At 26.2% G+C, this 21,994-nt stretch overlaps 1 protein-coding gene across 1 annotated transcript in view; it reads right to left on the bottom strand.

Moving 5' to 3' along the window:
* Positions 1–554: 554 nt before the first annotated feature.
* LOC101240414 (zinc metalloproteinase-disintegrin-like batroxstatin-1) overlaps positions 555–21,994 on the bottom strand; it is a 52,341-nt gene continuing 30,901 nt past the window's right edge. Inside the window, exons 13-27 of the mRNA XM_065793433.1 lie at positions 21,508–21,583; positions 19,690–19,741; positions 17,961–18,060; positions 16,887–16,958; positions 16,198–16,305; positions 13,518–13,601; positions 8,601–8,651; positions 8,448–8,511; positions 8,247–8,355; positions 8,018–8,128; positions 5,284–5,362; positions 4,511–4,591; positions 1,571–1,691; positions 1,294–1,441; positions 555–923 (exon numbers count right to left, since the gene is read on the bottom strand). Of these exons, the coding sequence (XP_065649505.1) occupies positions 557–923; positions 1,294–1,441; positions 1,571–1,691; positions 4,511–4,591; positions 5,284–5,362; positions 8,018–8,128; positions 8,247–8,355; positions 8,448–8,511; positions 8,601–8,651; positions 13,518–13,601; positions 16,198–16,305; positions 16,887–16,958; positions 17,961–18,060; positions 19,690–19,741; positions 21,508–21,583 (1,623 nt within the window). The 3' untranslated portion in view covers positions 555–556. The remainder of the gene's footprint in view (positions 924–1,293; positions 1,442–1,570; positions 1,692–4,510; positions 4,592–5,283; positions 5,363–8,017; positions 8,129–8,246; positions 8,356–8,447; positions 8,512–8,600; positions 8,652–13,517; positions 13,602–16,197; positions 16,306–16,886; positions 16,959–17,960; positions 18,061–19,689; positions 19,742–21,507; positions 21,584–21,994) is intronic.

The following is a 21,994-nucleotide window of genomic DNA, read 5'->3' as shown; positions in this document are numbered from 1 at the left end:
CAAAATTTTACTTGAGTGAGCGGAAGTATGTATGTGAGCGTATATGGCGTTTTATCTACTTAAAAAGATGAAATGTCATGGTTCAAGGTTCGCAATCCCAAGAAATTTCTTCAAAATAAACAAAAATCAATTTAAATACTATTTTTTTTTAATAAAAATAATTTCAATATATATTAAATAAGAAAAAAAAAACCAAAATGTATCGCAAATTATATACACAAGTTAAAATATAAAATGTAACCAAAAATATAAAAGCTATACAAATGTTTCAAACTGGATACGTCCATACAACAATAAATAGGTTTTATCGACATAACAGCCTATTATTCACACATCAGTAATAACATCAGCAACACTTCAATACCATCAAAGATAATTGAATACCAAAAATGGTACTACGTATATAAGTATTTATATTTTATATATGGTATTATGTATATAAGTATTTATATTATATATTATGTATATAATATACTTATATATTATAAATGGTATTCATTCAGCGTCGTTTAAAAATGTAAACTTTAACAGAACAATCTATAATTAACAATTAATTTTATGCATTAGATGAAGGGGGTGGCCAGTTTTTAACTTTTTTCTGGGTTGATCTAACTTCAGAATTTATTTCAGATGAATGAACATTAGATTCTGAAGCTAAATAAGGTGATCTCGTTCCTGGATGTTTTGCCGTGACGTTAGTATTTGAGTAAGGTACATACTTCTCGGAGACCTTGTTATACGGTCTAGGACTATTTTGATATGTAAGAACAGCAGGACTTTTGGACGCTGCTATGGTTACATCTGCTTGTTTTTTAAATTGTTTAGAATTATTTTGATCTATAATTTGATCATCTTGGGTAATAATAGCAATATTTTTAGAAGCAGCCGTTTTGTCTTGTTCATTCAAATGTTTAGTAGCATTTCTAAATAAAAATTATATGCTTTAGATTTAGAAAATTACAAATCATAATATTGAAAGAGCTTGTATTCCACACATCTCTGTGTGTGTGTTTATATATATATATTTTTTGTTCATTTACAGTTAGACGCAACAAAATATTCTTTGGTAGACCAAACTTTTATTTTCACCCCAGCCTAATATATATATATATATATATATATATATATATATATATATATATATATATATATATATATATATATATATATATATATATATATATAGACACACACACATGTATATAATTTTATGTAATATATTGCATATATACATTTATGCATATATTTTATATGTATTATAAATACGTTCTACAGATAAAATAAACCACTTACATTTTCCTATTTCTAGTTTCTCGAGCATGTGAAAATCTTAGACGAATGTTTTCACGATAACGGTACATGAAATACAGCGAAATACATAACAAAGGAATAACTAACAGGAACAACACTAAAAGACCTTTCACTAATGGTGTAAGACAACCTAAAAGTAACCAATTAAAAATTTATAGAAAGGAATTTGTAATCAAAATCAGTTTTTTTAAAAAATGTCAAAATAGTTGTGTATCAAAAAGTGCATTAATGAATTTTTATATAAAAAATATTATTGTACCACAATCGCTTTGCAGAATACATCCTTGTCCTGAGTTTAAACTACCACCTGGTCCTGCGAATTCACAATTGGGACAAGCAAAACCTGGTGGACAATGGCAATTTCCTTCGTTATTGCAAACCTAAATTTTTTTAAAAACAAAATTGTTTTTAAAGAATTTTTACCATAAGATTTTAGAAATTTTTAGTTATGAATAAAGCATAATCTAATTACAATTTAATTAAGTTGTGTTAACATGATCTAATTGTATCTTAAGATACTTCGTGTTTAAACAAGTTTTAAGGAATTTACATTCAATTTACAGATAGCTTAACTAGCATTAAATTGCATCAGACTTGAAATTGTGTTGAATCGCAACATTTCCTGTAAAAAAAATGTGTTTGTTGAAAACATTTGCACTTCAGCAAAATGGCACAATTTATAGGAAGCACTAATTTTTTTAGTAAATTTGTTTTAATTTGATTTTAAAATGCAGCTGATGGGCATTGCTGTGCAAAGCATGTGGGAAATGCGATTTATTAATTAAAAAAATGTGAGTACTGGCTCTAACATTTTAAAAGAGACAATTTTGACACCAGTAACAAAAGAAAAAATGCAAAGAGAAGCCATTCAAGTTTGAAATGGTCTCCTTGTGCAGAGTTACAGGCATTATTGGACCAAGTTTCATGCCGAATTTAAAAGAACCCTTGGGAGTGATTCAAGAAGCATTCAATTACCAACCATCTCAAGGCAAACAAAACAAGAATAAGTTTTTTATATGAAATAAAGCCAAGAAACTTTGAATATTATATTTTTGTGTGCAAACTGTTACAAAGACAAAATCAAAAGTATTTTTTGTATTGTATTGTAACAAGGGAGGAAAAGTGAACCCATAACAAGCCAAAAATTGTGGAAAAGCCCTGGCGGGCATCATCCTTAACTGCTAAATCAAACTGGCTTTTTTCAATGCAGAATTTATATACCGCTTTGAAGATGGGTAAAAGTTGTAGCTAATGCTAGGCCACCAAACTCTTGCTTCAATCCCTGATTTGTTGTACCTTCTGTTAAGCTATGTCCTGCATTTATTATTTAATTTGCAATCACTGTTAACAATTGTGCTGATATACATCTTTAACAATGTGATATATTTTTGTCAATCCTGCAAACTATGTGCCTAGTAACAAAGTTTGATAATTTCATACGAGACAAGGTAACTTGCCATCAGGCAACAATCATAAAGACATTGTTCGGAAAAAATTTGTGGCCAAGCAATATGCCTAACTTAAACTCCATCAAAAACTTTTTTTATATAAATAATGCCCAAATATTGTGAGTCTCTTGCAACCACAATGCCTCTAATACAGGCTACTAAAAGTTTATGGAGCCCATACAAAGCATTAAAACTTATTTTACATGATTTCATTGTTCTTATATGTTTATGTACGTTATTTTTTGAATTAAAACATTTTCTAGTATTAAATGTTTTTGGATCTAAATATTGGGTAGTCGTTCTTTTTTACCATAACTGTAAATTTTATTAAATTAAAAAATTTTTTAACATTGATTTAGGAGTTGTTTCCAAAATAGGTTTCAACAAGTAATGTTACTATTACTAAAGTATTTGAACAACGATCTTTTATAAGATATAAGAAATGCAAGATACAATCAAGAGTGATAATACTTTCATTATTATATACTTTATTAATTATATTAGAATATATACATAAGATAAACATATACAAGCAATTGGATAAACTATTATGTCAATAAAATGCAAGAGATTTTTTATGTCAAATTAGTAAATAAAGTTATACTAAAACTATGAAAAATAAAACAAAAAAATTACATTTGGGAGTAATTACTCCCAAATACGATTTTTAGAAAAGAATGGAAAAATTTTAATAAAAGAATGGAAATGATTGGCTCAAAAGTAATTAGACAGACTAAAGTCCAACAACATTAAAAAAAAATTTTTATACTACTTTTTCTGAATAGTATGCACTTTTATAAAAACATTTCATAATCAATAATTCATTATGGGACATAACAAATATTTAGAAGAGGCTGTGAAAAAGGTAATTATACAAGCATCTAATAATGTTATATAAGTTATAACGGTTAATAACTTTGCAACAAATTTCAATAGAAATTCCAGAATCAACAATGGGCTAAAAATTTTTAATTTATGACAATGGTATTATTTCCAAGCATTGTCAAAGTCAGGAAATCAACAACTTTTTGCCAAGATAATGATAAAATTTCCTGCTTTTATGCAACAACTCTTATGCAACAGCAAAGCATCACTTAAAACAAAACAATCTTTTTGGCTGCTGTTCCATTTTAAATCTTTTATTTCTACAAAAAGTCTTAGAGCACTATTGAAGTTCTCAACAGAACATTTAAATTGGACAGCACAACAATGATTAAAAATACTATGGAGTGATGGGTCAAAGCTTAATATGTTTAGCTCTAACGGTATTAAGTATGTTGGACACCAAGTAGATCAAATGAAATGTTGTTAAGTATCAAATTCCCACAGTGAAGCATAGTGGTGGTTCGGTAAAGATTTGGTCGTGTTTTAGCCATGATGGAGTAGGTCCAATCTTTCAATTTTGTGGCACTTAAGACAAAAAACATGCAAAAATGCTGAAAATTTATAATTTTTTCAAAGTTGTAGTATTTTTTGACATACTTATAAGAAATTCCATTTAAAAAAATTAACTAAATGAGAAAATATATAACAAAAATGCTGATTTCCTAATGGCAAACAGCATTTTTGTTATATTTTCTCATTTTTGTGTAGATATATATACATATACACACAAATGTGTGAGCGTATATATATATATATATATATATATATATATATATATATATATATATATATATATATATATATATATATATATATATACACACACACACACATTTAAAATTGTAACAACAACAACAAAAGTATACCCCGCCATTAAGACAAGTAGTGGAACACTTTTTGATTGTAGCAATAGTTGAAATATTTGTACATTTTTTCTTTACACAAACCTGATTAATATAGTATTAAAAAATATTAATAAAATTAAAAAATATTTTAAAATATAAATAAACAACTAAAAATTTCAAACCTTGCTTTAATTCATATTTTTAAATTACAGTATCATTTCATTAAATTGTTTCGTTAACTATTCGTTAATTATATGCTGTGTTACACTAAGTCTGCTTTGTTACTGACAACATTAGATATATAGCATATATGCTGTGTTAGTGTGCACATGTTGCGTTAGTGACAATAGCAACAAATTTTTTAATACTTTTTTAGAACATTTTTTTAAATTTAAACACAATGTTTTTTTCTAAATTTTGTTCTGTTTTTTTCAACTTTCTTGAACTCTTAAATTTTTTTTTATTAATCATCAATCTATAACTGTACTTAAATAGAGGAAAAAAAGATTAACACTAAAAAACTGAAAATTTTTTGTTTCAAAATAAAATTTTAATATTTATTTTTTATTTGAAATTATACATTTAATATTATTTACAAAAAAAAATTTTTTTAAAGAACCAAAGAACACTTGCATTGTTAATAATGTATAACTCTTTGTTTGTTGTAATAAAAGTAAATTTTTTTTTCCTTCTCATGTTTAGTAAATTATCAACTTCATGTATAGACTGTAATAATGATTAAAAAGCAATAAAAAAGAAACTTAGAATCAAATTAATAAAAATAGGAATCTTACAGAATTGTCAGCACATTTTGTTCCATCCATAGCAAGAGATGGATCATCTAAATCTGGTCCCATTGATGTAAAACCCATTCTTTGTAAATGTGAAAGAAAAAAAAAAGATTCTATAGTTATATTAATGTTTTATTTATTTTATTTTATTTTATAATATTTTGACAAAATACTGTTATTAATATTACATTGCCATTTGTTGTTATAGTAACAACAAAAAGACATTTTAATAAATAAACATAAACATTTTAAACCATAAACAAGTTAGTACAATTAACAAACATGGAGCTTGTTAACAACCACGTCAGCAATATCTGATGTCAACATCTTATTATCAACACCTCTAAAACCATCATGCTTTGTATAAACTGGAGGTTGTTAATACATGTAACTGCATTGCAGGTTGCTTTCACTTGTACCGCAAGTGTAGAAATAGTGCCCAAAATACATTCATAAACATAAGTTTAGCAACCGAATCATCTTCATACTGCATTTTTTTGGAAAAGATCTGTTTTTTCAACATACATGTTATTAGATATCATATTCCTGGTTTATATGGGTACGATGTGAGGGAATTTCTCACAAGATTTTTAATAAAGTCAGAATGTTTTTAACAGATTAACAACAATTGCCACTTGGAAACTGAACCTTTTCAAAATAACAAATCTATAAGTTCTGTTACTCCAAATTGTTTGCTCAACAACCATTCATTTTCGCTTTCTAATCCTTAAATCGATTGTTCTTAAATTTTGATATGCATCTTTAACTGGTGGCAAGTTAAAAATTGGACAAAGTTTAGCAAATAAAAAAAATGTTGTATCAAATTATTTATGTTAATGTGAACTACCAATTTTTTGCAAATTTCACGCTGATCATGTATCTGTATTTGCTTTAGAAACCATTTTCAAAAATGAAACCAAAATGCATCAGCGAATACAAGATGCAAAGAAAACGTGTGTAGGAGTTTTATCTAGCCAATTGATCAGAGAGAAAACCATTCACTGTTGAAGTTGAGAAAATGAAGTACCATTTACTGAATTATCGACCAAGCTGAAAATGAATCTGGCCACCAAAGAGCCAAGGGTAGTGGCAAAAAATCGGTAATCATGAACAAAACCAATGTAAAGCCACTAAAAGTGATGTTTGACCATAAGGACACCATTTTGCATGCTAAGCAGCTCAACACTCAACATTTTTATTGCAGTCATCAATACATCTTCCTGATGCTCAAAAACAAGTCTGCTATCTATTAGACCAAGATGCCGACAATGAAAAAGTTGCAAAAAAAGTGTTGCCCTTTGGACGATGAATCATACTTCACTTTATCTCACTCACACATAAACTACAATAACACTTTCTAAACCAGCGATGTTTCAGTAACTCCTGCAAGTGTCAAGTATGACCCCACAGTCAAATACAAGAAGAAACTGCTTGTCTGGTTTTGCTTTTTAAAGCACGGCATTTCAAAGCTTTTCTTTCTCCCAAGCATGGTAATTAACCAGCAGGTCTACTTAAGCAAGTGTATTCAAAAGAGATTAATGTCATTTATTGCGCACTATTCAGATATTTTCAGATAATATCTATATAATTTGTCCAAAAAGAAGACAATCTTTTAAATGTCACAGAATTGTGCCCAATCAAAAATTTCTCGAGCATTCTGAAAGGTAAGGTCTATGCAAAGAATTTAGATTATCTGCACAAAAAGATTGAGAAATGCCTCAAAGAAGTCAACATGGTCAGTGTACAACATTTTGTGCAACAGGTTTTCTTGTTGATTCTGTTCAACAACATGGCTTAATTGAAGATCAATAAAAACATTTTACTATAAAGAATGTGATGCTCTAATCGAATGTTTCTAGCTTTTTGTAAAGTATTGAAAAATGAGGGAGTAACATCTCTTTAAACTTTGTCCCATTTTCAACTTGCAACATGTTAAAGTTTGCGAACAGTTTGTTTTTGGGGCCTTTAACGGCTTCAAACAGTAATTTTTATACTGCACAAACAATACATTCTAAAATGTAGTGATGATGCTAGGTAATGCCAATGTGCTTCAATTAATTTAGCAACTTATTTGAAAACGACTGTTGTCATCTTGAACTTCTAGAAAACCACTGACCAATCAAACTCTTTCCTCAGGCTTTGATAGACCAATCAAAACCTGAGTTAAATCAAAACCAAGATCAATTTTAATTTTTTTTTTCATTTATTTATAAAAACCATATTTTAGTCAAGCAGAAACACAGTCTACATGCACTTCTCATAACATTTTCAATCAGCATTGTTTAGTTTTTAGGATTCTTGCTTTGTGTGTTTGTCTTTTTTATTTTAGCTTCAAAAATTTAATCATGCTCATCCATGCGTGTTTTTCTTTCTTATTGCTGATCCCAATAAAAATTAATAAATTTAATAAAATTAATAGAAAATTAAATTTTGTCTTGTTTTTTCAACAAAAATTATAAATGATAGACAATTATAACAAAAAAAAAATCAGGATAAAAATATAAATCCTGATATATTTAAAAATATATATATAACAAGATTTAAATTTTTTTTCTTAATCCTAAAATTCAAATACTGTTATTTTTATTTCAAACCTTTATTCTTAATTCTTATTTTTTTACAGCTTTTTAGACTTGTCAAATAAAACAAGCTTTAGACTTGCATCAAATAAAACAAGTTTAAACAAATACTAGTCTGATCATAATTTGAAAAATTAAAAAAAATAATTTAGAGTTACCTGCATTTACCAATAACATTTGTGCCTCTGTTTGTTCCAATAATTGGCAAGTTTGGGACAGGAAGACCAGGAGAAATAGGAGAACATTGTAGCTTTCCACATTTTGCATCTCTAAAAAACAACCTTAGTCACAACTTTGATAACTTTAAAATTAATCTTCTGAAAAGAACTAATTACAATGGCATATATAAAAAAAATAATCATAAAATCTGAGTTAAAAAATAATTACCCAACGGCACAAGGGATGTACAAATCCCTGTCATTTTTCCCACAATTTGCCCATTTATCCACAGGTTTAGTATTTAACAAGAAGCAATCAAGTTCAGCTTCTTTGACGTCTGGTAACAAAATTTATTATTTAACTATTGTTAAACTTTTTGATTAAAAATAAAAATGAATCAAAAAGAAGTAAAAAAAAAAGAAAACATACTTGGACCCCAAAACAATTTACATTGTGTACTTATACTCTTGCATGATCCACCATAACAATAACCCTTTTAAAACAATAAAATACATTAATTACGAATGTACATTTAAATTTTTTATTTGTCAATTCATTATAACCTATGTGAAAAAAATGAACCTCTCCATTTTGACACGTGGTTCCATCTTTGACATAAAAATTTGAAACACACTAAAATTATTAAAGATATATATATATATATATATATATATATATATATGTGTGTGTATATATATATATATATATATATATATATATATATATATATATATATATATATATATATATATATATATATATATATATATATATATATATATATATATACACACACACATATATATATCAGAGCTGACTTTAAAAAAAAAAAAAAATTTAAAGTGCTATTCTGCTACCATTTAAATTTAGAAATATCATTTTAAATTGTTTAAATTACAGATCTTTTCATTTACTGAAAATGAAGTGAAAGGAAAATAAACCTTTCAAAAAAAAAAAAAAAAATTTTCTTGTGTTATCAAAATAATATCAGATTTGTGTAATTTGATTTAAAAACTTGAAAGAAGCTGCTTAGCCTCTTTAAAACTTTCTTTAAAACTTTAAAGAAGCCTCATATGTGCTTTTTTTTTTAAAAAAAAAAGCACATATGAGGCTTCTTTAAAGTAAAACAAGCAATTTTTAAGAGCTTTTTCTTTTTAAATTATCGTTTACTCATATTTTTTACAAACTGTAAAAAGTTTAAACGTACATCAAAGAGTACTACTACTACGAAGATTTTTATATACACTTGTGTATGATTTTATCGAAGGATTGTTGTTTTTAAAATCATTAAAAACACACAGGTGTTATATTGGAAGCAAGATTTTTACTGGCACAAAAATTTTATTAGTATTTTTTGAATTTTTGTGGGGAAAAATAAAATTTTGGTAAGTTTAAGTCTAAAATTATATTTACAATTATATTTACAAAACTATGTTTATATGAAACACATAAGGTATTTACATATGTAATACATAAAATATATATGTAATCCATGAGTTTTTATTAATTGAATAAAATTGATTAGTTTATAGCAACATGCGTCTTGTAAAACAACATTGGACAATTTCTCAAAGAAACTTAATTGCGGATTTGGTAAATAATGGTAAGACCTACAGAGAAGTTAATAAGCAGACTGGAATCCCTTTTCGAATAGTCGGCAACATAATAGAAAAAGTATAATTTGAATGGGACTACAACTGATATAGCAGTAAGAAGCCATAAAAGAAAAACATCTGCTGCCATTGATAGAAACATTATTTTGCAAGTCAAGCAAAGCAGATTTAAAGCTGCTCAAAAGATTGCTGACAAAGTTAAAAAAGACCACAAAATCATGATTTTAGCTTAAACTATCTGAAATAGAATCCAAGAGCAAGGATTTCATGGTAGAGTATGTTGCAAAAAAACCTTATTTGACTCGAAGACATGAAACAAAGTTTATTATTTGCAAAAAAGTATGTTGAAAAGACTATTGAGTACTGGAAGACAGTATATTTGAAGTGATGAATCCAAATTTAACCTGATTTTTATCAATAGACAGCAAAAAGTTTGGCGAAAACAAGACGAGGCTACAAATTGAGTTGCATGAGAGGAACAGTAAAACACAGTAGTGGAAATGTCATAGTGTGGGGATGAATGGCATGGCGAGGAGCTGGCAAATTGTCTTTTATTGAATCAACAATGAGCACCAATTTGTATATAGACGTTTTAAAGCAAAATTTGAAGCCCTCTGCTTGTAAATTTAGATTAGGAAATAACTTTGTCTTTCAACAAGGCAGTGATCCAAAACATTCTGCCATAGCATCAAAGGAATATTTTCAAAAGAGTGATATTAAATATTTGATGAATATAAGTACAGTTGATTTTTCTATTTCATGTCATATGAACTTATATTTGACAATTTTTGAATACAATGCTTCAATATAATGCAATTTTCAAATAACTGATAGTTTTTTCCATTGAAAAAAAAAATTAACTACTGTTTTTTAATCATTTTATACGAATTTAAAAAAAATTGTTTTCTTGCCTACTGTAATTCAATGCATTAACTATATTATTTAAAAGGGAGAGTGTGTAAAAACAATTTATTTCAAAACTGTTAACTGATAACTTTTTCTAGTTCCAGAACATACTTTGCAAATTTAAGAAGTGTTGTAGTCAATTGAAAGTTGGTATTTTTTCTAGGTTTTTTTAATCTTCAAGTTGATGCAACTACTACAGACAATAATTCAAATTATGTTAGCATCTTTAATTAGCTCGGTTTATTTGGGTAAGAAAAACAGAGGATTCTAAGCTGGTCAATAATGTCTTGCTTGTAGGAGGATATTCTAGAAAGTTGCAATAACGAAATCATTTTACCAAAGCACTTTCACCGTCACCAGCTGCAAAGAGAAGCAGATAAATGGAATACGAAAAATAGGAGGACTGTGATAGCAAATGATATTAAGGCAGCCCTGAGGTTGGCAACACTAGTGTCACCAGTTTGAACTTCTGCTATAATGCTTTAAAATACCTATCAATCAGTACATAATTTTACATATTTTTTGTTAAATATGACTCAATTTTCTATAATGTTTACATTTGAGCGGTATTTCGATTCTTTTGTGCATCCTTATTACAAGCTCCAAGTCGGCTACATTTGCCATGAATAAAGCACAGTGGACGATACAATAGATAGATTAAAAATATGCAAGTTTAGAGACCTCTTGCTTGTAATCAATACAAAAAAACTAGATTTTGTGCCATATTCCAACAAAAATTACCAGATGGATGCTGGCAACATTTGATGTAAGTTACAATTCACTTATAAAAAATTAGCAACACTAGGTAGATTTAAATTTAATAAAGTGTAAAACACTAAAAAAAAGTGTCACTTTCATGTACAACTTACTTTATAAATATTTTTTAATACAACATTTGCTTGCAGTTTGCTAATGACCACAGATGTTTTTATTAACTGCAATATATCTCATCTCTTAAAGTAACCAAGCGCTATGGTTTTGTTTGCTAATAATTGATTAACAGAAGCAAATAATTTATACTTTACTAAGCAGAGTACGCTAAAGTATCAATACGGTTTGCCTTTGTCAAAAAGATATCCTGTTTAATAACCATGAAGAACAAAAAAGGTGAAAGCAGGCATCATCTCAAGCATAGGAAGAGTAAAATCTAAAACTGACAACCACCAATGAGAAACCCCTTGCTTTGGAGTCTTGTATGTGACACCTGTGATTTGACAAAAGTTTTTCAGAAATATACAAAGTATTGGGCTGAACTTAAAATCAATGTAGATATCATCCAGTAAATTTTAAAATACCTGGCCAAAAAAAGAGATAAATTTTTTGACAACATTGTCCATATAATGACAAATATCACCATCAAAATCAAGTAAGCGAGGAATCGCTTTTATTAATTTTGCATCAAACCAACTGATTTTCCCCCTCATTATCTGTAGAATATGATAAACTAGAAACTAAATTACTTAATGAAATTGCATCTTTACGAAATAAATAACGGCGTTAAAAGACTTTTGGCATAACAAGGATTATTGACGCATAGTATTTTTATACAACTTTTTTTTTGAAAAAATATGGTTTGAGTATACTAAAAACATTCTAATTTTTTGCCTAGAAGAGCGTGTGAGCATCATAGCCTCTGCATTTGATGTCCGGGCTCTAGAATTTACAATAGGTTCAATGATTTTTACTCTATTTGGGCAAGTACTGCCAATATGCATATTATCTGGAGTTCTGCATGGCAATATACATGTAAATTGTACAACATTATAGCTTCAATTGACTTAGTTGTTGCACAGTTTTGACTATGTATTTTAGACTGTGAGTGGCTGAGTAAAGATTTCTTACTTTCACTTCCATAATAAAAGTCTTTACTACATATTGTACCTAAAACATCAAATCAAAATGTAGTTATGATGAATTAAATATTTTAGTGTTCATTTAGGGAATAATCTTATTGCTACAGCTTTATCTTTCTTTTTTTGTATAGACCTAATAATAGTTATTATTTTTTTCTTGAAGCCAATTCGAGCAAAACTTGTTTTTAATATTTTTGTCTCAGCAATGCCAGATAAACTCATAACTTGCATTTTATAATTTCTGCAATAATGAGAACTTTCTACAAATACTCATTTTTATTTTGTAAACTTTTAAAATGGAATTTACATTAATTAACTTCTTACAAAGAGGAATTTCTAATATTTGAAAAGTTAATTTGAATGAATTAAAAAATATATATATAAATTGCAAAAATTGATTACATGAAAATTTCAGTTATAGAAAACATATTTGCTTAAATGCAAACATTGTCATATTTAAAATTTTATATAATTTTTTTACAAATTAATAGCAAAAAACATCTGGAAATTTTCAAAAGCTTAAAGAAGTCTTAAGTGAATTTCTAGAAATCCAGGAATTCCCAGAAAAAACTTATCTATGCACTTTATATCATCCCATATAGAGACTTTAATTTTTTTTTTTTGCTTTTTAAAAAAAATAGAAATAAAATTTTTTTTAGTAGCAGACTAGAAGTGGTCTAGCGCTACTAGTTTTAAAGTTGATAAAGTAGTAGGAGAGCAGTAGTGGTTTTTGCTTCCCAAAGATATGAAAAGTAGCCATAGCGCTTTCAAATATTTGGTAGTGATGCCCAGCTCTGATATATATATATATATATATATATATATATATATATATATGTGTGTGTGTGTGTGTGTGTGTGTGTGTGTGTGTGTGTGTGTGTGTGTGTGTGTGTGTGTGTGTGTGTGTGTATATATATATATATTTGTGTGTGTGTGTGTGTGTGTGTGTGTGTGTGTGTGTGTGTGTGTGTGTGTGTGTGTGTGTGTGTGTGTGTGTGTGTGTAAATATTAACTCTATTTTATACATTTTTATTCTACATTATGAACACAAAATATATATATTAATAATATTAATGACTCATATTAAAAATAATTTTTAATAAATAATTTAAATAAATAATTTTAACCTCTTTGAATGTACCGTTGCAATACTCTGGTAAATCACACTCATCATTAAATTTATCTCGACACAAAGTTCCTTGATTTTTAAACTAAAACATTAAATTTAAAGATTTACACAGATTTACACATATTTACACAGATTTATACAGATTTACACAGATTTACACAGATTTAAACAGACTTACACAGATTTACACAGATTTACACAGATTTATACAGATTTACACAGATTTACACAGATTTAAACAGATTTACACAGATTTATACAGATTTATACAGATTTAAACAGATTTACACAGATTTACACAGATTTACACAGATTTACACAGATTTACACAGATTTACACAGATTTAAACAGATTTAAACAGATTTACACAGATTTATACAGATTTACACAGATTTAAACAGATTTAAACAGATTTACACAGATTTAAACAGATTTACACAGATTTAAACAGATTTACACAGATTTAAACAGATTTACACAGATTTATACAGATTTATACAGATTTAAACAGATTTACACAGATTTACACAGATTTACACAGATTTACACAGATTTAAACAGATTTAAACAGATTTACACAGATTTACACAGATTTATACAGATTTACACAGATTTAAACAGATTTAAACAGATTTACACAGATTTAAACAGATTTACACAGATTTAAACAGATTTACACAGATTTAAACAGATTTACACAGATTTAAAGTATTATTTATATACTTTGTTTAACAATTATAACATAAAAATGCAACTATTGTAAAAACAAAAGGAAGTATTACTTAATGCCATGACCCAGAAAAATCCTTTGGGGGTATGATTGCACTATCATCTGATGGTTCCTGGGATATAAGTCCCTAAATCTGGTTACATGGCCAATGGAAGAAAATCTATTTTCAAATTTGATTAGTTGAGCAAAAAGCTTGAAAGTTATTTTACCAAAACTTGGATCAAAGTTGCAACTGACAAGGGCACAAATCATGCGGATAAACTTGTCATTCACTGCAAAAACTTGAAAGTTTGTCAGCAGGTTTTTGAAGCTAGAAACCTCTTTAATTACTACATTGTGAGTGGGTGGTGGTGGTTTTCTGAAAGTAAACTTTAGAATCATGGAAAAAGATTCAGCTTCACAATATCCATCATCAAAACCACTTCTCATCAATTCTCTAGCCAAAGATTCTGGTATTAAGCATCAGTTACTTGGTGTCGTAAATCATCTTCTATAGTCTCTCTTGGACACATGCCCCTGAATGGCTGGCATTACATCATGTTCAACAGCAGCCAAGTTATGGTGGACAAATGGCTGGAAATTAGTGCAGAAAGCTTTTAAAGAATGTGGATGTTTTTGAGAATTCAATGGTGTTGTCCATGCTTGTTTTGGCAATGGCCTTGATGACAGCTATACTGAAAAAATATAGCATTTCAGAATCTTCTATTTACAACTTCAGGACACCACAATCACTCCCAAAATTTATGCTGTTATCCAACATGTTCCACAATTCAACTAACGCCACAATAGCTTTTGGGAACTTTTTCAGAGCAAACAACTAAAGCACTCTGTCACCTTTTCAGTACCCATTGGCAAAGGTACAAGAGACCGAGTAACCACCCAGAGTATGAAGACAGACTGCAAAGATACATCAGACTTCAACAGCAAAAAAACTGATTAGGAATATTACAAATCAGTTTAGACGTTTTTCTTCAGAAAAAAACAACTTTGTTAGAATTGAAGAAAATTGTTATTTACCAGTGAATCTACTGCATAAATATTTTTGTTATGTATCTGGGATAAATAAAAATTCTTGAAACCAACATTGTTAGTTGCTTATGAACTATTTATTTAATGTGATTTTATGTAAAATTTGAAAATAGATTTTCTTCCATGGATGGTGTTACCAGATTCAGGGACTTATATCCCAGTAACAACCGATGATAGTACAATCCCAAATAGCCAAACAATACCCAATAGCATCAATGTATAATAAGCATTAGAGATTAAAATTTAAAATTATATTAAAAATTACAATATATAAAATAGTTTCCAACCTATATGTAGCACCAACCTGATTTTAACTTTGTTTATTTTTTAATGTTTTAAGTAGTAACTTTTAAAATACCAAATAAAAATCTTCAAAAGAGTTTAGTTGTATATATATTTTAAAAATAAACTTCTTTTTATGGATTTTAACTCTATTTGTTAAAAATATTTATATATAAAAAAACATTTTTAATATACTTGATAACAAGGGTATCAATATTCTTTGAAATATCATAAAAATATACATTTTTAACAAATAGAGAAAAGTTTTGTTTTTATATCCATAAAGAGAAGTTTTATTTTTGAAAACATTTATGTATATATATAATATTGCTACATATATAATATTATATTCTATAATATTATACATATAACAATATTATATATATATATACATACTTTTTAAAATAAAACTTCTTTTAATAACATATTATGTATATATATATATATATATATATATATATATATATATATATATATATATATATATATATATATATATATATATAATATTATACATATAACAATATTATATATATACATACTTTTTAAAATAAAACTTCTTTTAATAACATACTATGTATATATATAGTAGTATATTAGCTAAATTTAAACTATTTATATATTTAACAAACATACTTTACATGTAGATGTATCACAGCAACTGCCAACAGCACACTGAGAATTTTCAGTAAGTTTACAAGTAGCTGGATTACAACACTTTATAGCACCAGAATCAGCACATTCCTAAAAAAAAATGTTTCCCTTAAACTAATATTAATTTAAATAAATAATAACATATATAAAATACAATATATCAAAGTCATTAAAAATTGTATATTGTATTAAATGCTATTTATTTTTTGAAATTTTCTTTTTTTTTTCAACTGAACCCCAACTCTCAGTTGATATATGCACTGTTTATAATTTATATAGTACATATAAATCAAAGAATAGAAGCTGTTTATTTTTTTGAACTTTTGGGATTTCTTTTTTTATTATCCAAACATTAATCCTTATTCAATGTATACGCTGAGACCCTCAAATATCCCTATTTCAGTATGGCATTATCAGTGACATTCCATGTATATAAAGCATAAGGTATATACACATATATATTATCTCATTCATCTACTTGTGGTTTATTATATTAGAAAAATAAAAAGTTTTAAACTTAGAATTGGAACTAGTTAATTTTTAAACAAAAAGTTTTTAAAAAATTGGTAAAAAAAAAAGGTAATAATTGTAATGATGAAAAAACTAAAAAAAAATTAATGAACTCATAAAATTAATGCTCACAATAAACTTTGAAAAAAACAAAAAAAAACCTTAGGTGTGCCACAGTCACAAGTTTCACCTTCTTCCAAAAACCCATTTTGACATTTTGGAGCTCCATATAACTAAAAAATATACAATTAGAATTACAAATAATTACAATATTATATACTAAATATACAAATTTTAAATAGTAAACAATACAAAAAAATAAATTTAGCAATGTTTTTAAATTGTATAATAAATATACAACATTATATGTCATAATATTATTGGTAGCTTGTTATTCACAAATTTTGTGAGACTCTCATTAAAAGTTATGTTTTTAGGATTTTAATCAAAAATTCCCTAAAAAGCTATATACAAATTAGTACAGTAAAATACCGTTAACTCAAACTCTGAAGAGGTATATATTTCCAATTTACCGAATATACGAATAAGCGAAGCTTTCGTTATGAGTGACTTTTTATTTATTTTTTTGTTGAAGTATCGGAAGTTTTGTTATTATATTCACATATATCATAGATCATCCAGGTCATATTTTAAAAATCCGGAAAATTGTTTGGGTAAAATATCCAGAAAAACTCTTGAATATACTTCCCCCTACTTTCCTCTTAATTTTGCTTTTGACTGAGTTATGTCCAATTTTTTTTCAAACTTTCCTTAATTTTTGTATGAGTGATGAGTGAAAAAGCCTAAAAAACAAATATATTACACAAATATACACTTAAATTTGTATATATGGTAAACTTTTCGGATATCCGGAAAAACTGAAAGTTGAGAAAAATATCCAAAATTCCGGAAATATCTGGAAAAAGATAATCCCTGATATATGCAATTCAACATAAAAGTCCTAGTTAAGCAAAATTTTTTGCTGAAGAGACCTTAAAAACAGTACAAGTTAGTGAATAATCTCACTTAACCTGGGTACAACTTAAGTAGATAATTTTATAGTAATTTGATAAAGAAAGCTCAAGGCAAATTGAAAATTCGTCCGACTTAGTAAAAGTTCAAATAATCCAGGTTCTGAGTTAATGAGATTCTACTGTAGAAGATAATCATGACATGTTATAAAAACAAAATCTAGATAATTAATCAATTGCTATAAAACTGTTATAATAACAAACCTTCGATGGATAATCGAGTATGCAAGGAATTTCCCCATTATCTGACCTTTTATTGAAAACATCTTGACTGCAACTTGAAAATGATTGAACAGGAGAAGACCTGTGATAAAAAAAACAACTAATAAAAAAAACTAATAAAATTTTTAACTATTATTACTATAATAATAATTATTTTTCAATATGGACAATACTTGCCCATATTGAAATATATTGTATTATAAGTATATATATATATATATATATATATATATATATATATATATATATATATATATATATATATATATATATATATATATATATATATATATATATATATATATATATATGTATAAACATACACATAAATTATATCTTTATGTATTGTGTCCTTAGGGAATATAAAACTTATGTAATACTTACAAACATAACTAAAATATAATTTAAGTTTATTTGTAAATAAACAAAAAAAACTTAGACTTTCTAATCAAAAATAGATAATAAGCAAAAATAAAATAAATAAATAATAAAAAATAAATAAATACAATTGACACTATTAGAATAGCAAAAATTAACATTATTTTAAATCTATTTGTTAAAACTTTTCATCAACTCTTTCATAAAGTTGAAAATCCATGTTCATGGAACAGCAATGCTTGTATAGATCCTTTTTTTATAGTAATGATAAAACAACTGTTAGTAACTTTAAAAAATAAAATTTTAAAACCATATTATCATATAAGCAGTACTGAAAGAACTTAAAATGAATATAAACTGTTGACCAACATAAAATCAAACTCCTTTCATTTGAATGAAAGAAATTGTAATGATAAAATAGCAAATTGATTGATTAAAAAAAAAGTGCAACCATGATTATTAAAAATCATTAGATTAAAAAAAAACGCAATTTTTTTGAATTAAAAAAAGATTAAGAAATTTTTTTACTTTTAGGGTTTTTGTCCTAGTCTGCCACACCCTTACTGTTTGCCAAATAACGAAAAATAAAAATAACAAAAAAACTGCTGCTTTATAAATTTTGTTGCTTTATTAACTCATTGTGCATTAACTATATTTTGTTTTTGACAAGGAGAGTTAAGCGATGGTATTATATTTCCTTTTGTTCAGACAAAGAAGACAATTATTTTTAAAAGTGAAAACTTTATTAACATTTATTTTTGTTACTTTTGAAACATCTATAAAGCATTGAAGTTGAAATCCTAAGTGATTTTAAACTTATTTAAAACAGCCAAAGAAGCTGATGGTGTGCTTGTGATGGTGTGATGAAATGATGGCCAAGCTGATGGTGTGATGAAATGATGGTAAAGCTGATGGTGTGCTTGGTTTAGAATAGTTAATTTAAACTACAACCACAGTAGTTGATAGTGTGGATTGGTTAATTACAAATACAACTAGAGCCAAAGTAGCTGGTAGTGTGTTTGGATTGGTTAATTAAAACTACACCTAAAGTAACTGATAGTGTTGTTTGGAATGGTTTATTAAAATATTATATGGAAATTTATATATTAATAAAACATTTATTAAAAAATCAGAAAAATTCAATTTTAAATAGAAGATTCTTTAATTGATAGTTATAAACATTTTAAATAGAAGATTCTTTAATTGATAAACATTTAAAATAGAAGATTCTTTAATTGATAGTTATAAACATTTAAAATAGAAGATTCTTTAATTGATAGTTTTAAACATTTTAAATAGAAGATTTTTTAATTGATAAACATTTAATACTTACGCTGCGTATTCAGTCATCACGCAAGGAGATTTAGAACATTTACATGTATCAGCTAAAAATAAAGTAATTTGTCATTTATTATTCTTTATAATATTTAGTATTATAAATATTTTATTATTATTATATATTTATTTATTTTTTAAACTTCTTGTAATATGAAAGTATTTTTCAACCATTTAATATTTTTAATTTCTACATTTCACATCAATTATAAAATTTCAAATTTAAAAATTTAACATTTAAAATCGCCTAAAAACTTTCTAAGTTAAAAAAAAAATTACTGCACATATTATATACCATCAGAGTTTAAAAGATTATCAGGAAAATTGATGCAATTTCCAAATGTATAACTGATTTTTTCATTATTGCCAACTGATATGCATGGCCATTTACAACTTACAATTGCAACTGAAAACTATAATTTACTTCACTTGATCACAAACAGCCTGTAATTAGTATGATGGCATCATTGTAAGTTCTACAAAAGCCACAGTCAGAAAATTTGATGAACGTGCCAGAGTTGATTCAAATTATTGGAGCAATTGTTTCACCTATGTTGTGGGCAAGTCTGTAACTACTAGTATGCTAAATGATTGAGCAACTTTGTTAAGTGAAAACAAGACTTGCTCTTCAATGTGTTATTTTTAGGCATATTTTATATTAGAATAGTTTTGATAATAATCAATTTAAAATTTATATAAAAACTGTATAGAAATTCATTGGTCAGTTTGAACATAATTAATAAAAACCCCATTTTAACAATTAAAGTACTTTATTCAACCCTATAGTTCACTGATTCTGCTATCTCATATTTATTACCAAAAATAGTAAATTTAACTTTTAAAAATGTTATACAAGGATATGTTCAAGCTCACTAATAGCAAATTTCATATTTGAGAGTTTTATGTTGTGCCCAAGAAATTAACAATTTTTTAAAAAAATTATTTCTTATTAAAATTTTATATTATTTTGTTGAAAAAAAGATTCTCTACAACTTGATTAAAAAATATTTGAAATAGAACTTACAATATTTTTAACAACCACAAATTCAACTTTAATTGCAAATTAATAAGTTATTAATATATTTTGAGATAACCTCATGAATCACCTATGAGACAAAATGTACTTTCAAGTAAAAAATGGAAACCTTAATTTTAAATACAAATTTTCTATATACATTTGTTGTATATATGTATTTTTGTTTGTTTTGTTTCAGTTTATTTAGAACAATTTTTAAGTGAAAAAACGTTTATGCTTATAAATCTCTTTATGAAGAAATTAACAAAAAAAAAAAGGAAAAACAATATATTGTAATAATTCAGGAACTGAATCTGTTGTGATTATTTGTTATCATTTCAAAATTTGCTGTAATTGTTATTGCAATTATTAATCTCAAAACTAATTGTAACTATTTGTTCTGAACTAAAAATATGCTGCAATCATTATTTCTGGTCTCAAAATTTGATGTAGTCATTTGTTCTAATCTCAAGAGTTTCAAAAATTAAAAGAAAAAAACTTTAAAATTAAGAAAAATAAAACTCAGTTTGATTACCTCAATTTCAGTTTGATTACATTAAAGAAAAAAAACACACAACAAAGATGTACAAAATATTGATAAAAAAATTGTTAAATACAACTTAATAAAAGATTTAAATACCTCAGAATGTTTGAAAATATTTTATACAAAAATTCTATGCAAATTAAACAAATATTTAAAAATGAATAATTAATATATATATATATATATATATATATATATATATATATATATATATATATATATATATATATATATATAAATGATAGTATGTTACTTACTATCATGAATCATTCCAATATTATGGCCCATTTCATGAGCAACAGTATTTGCTGTCATAGCAGGGTTGCCATGATACTAAAAAAAATTCTGAATATTTAAAAATAATATGTTAACATATTAAAAAAATCACTTTTTTCCAATAAGAATCCATCTCAAAAAAAAAAAAGATTCTACTATAAAAAAAGTTGAGCTTCTAAATGTCAAGTTGACTGACTTATATTGACTTAATATTTTTAAAACTTGTCATAAAATTAAAAAAGACTAGAAACTGGGTGCTTTAATAAAAAATTAAAATTAAAATAAATGTGGCACCATAATTTAAGAAAAATAAAAAAATAAGGGTCAAACTTTAAAAATAAGTAATAATAAAAATCAAAATTAATCAATGACTTTAATTTTTTATTTTTATTAGATATTTTTTTTTTACTTATAAAATTCACTTATAACTTTCAAAACTTATGTTGTGTTTTTTTTTTTAATTTTACA

The sequence above is a fragment of the Hydra vulgaris genome, chromosome 03 (genome assembly GCF_038396675.1).
Source record: "Hydra vulgaris chromosome 03, alternate assembly HydraT2T_AEP".
Classification (NCBI taxonomy): Eukaryota; Metazoa; Cnidaria; class Hydrozoa; order Anthoathecata; family Hydridae; genus Hydra; species Hydra vulgaris.
The sequence above is the reverse complement of the archived record's forward strand: the minus strand, read 5'-3'. Positions and strand labels throughout refer to the sequence as shown.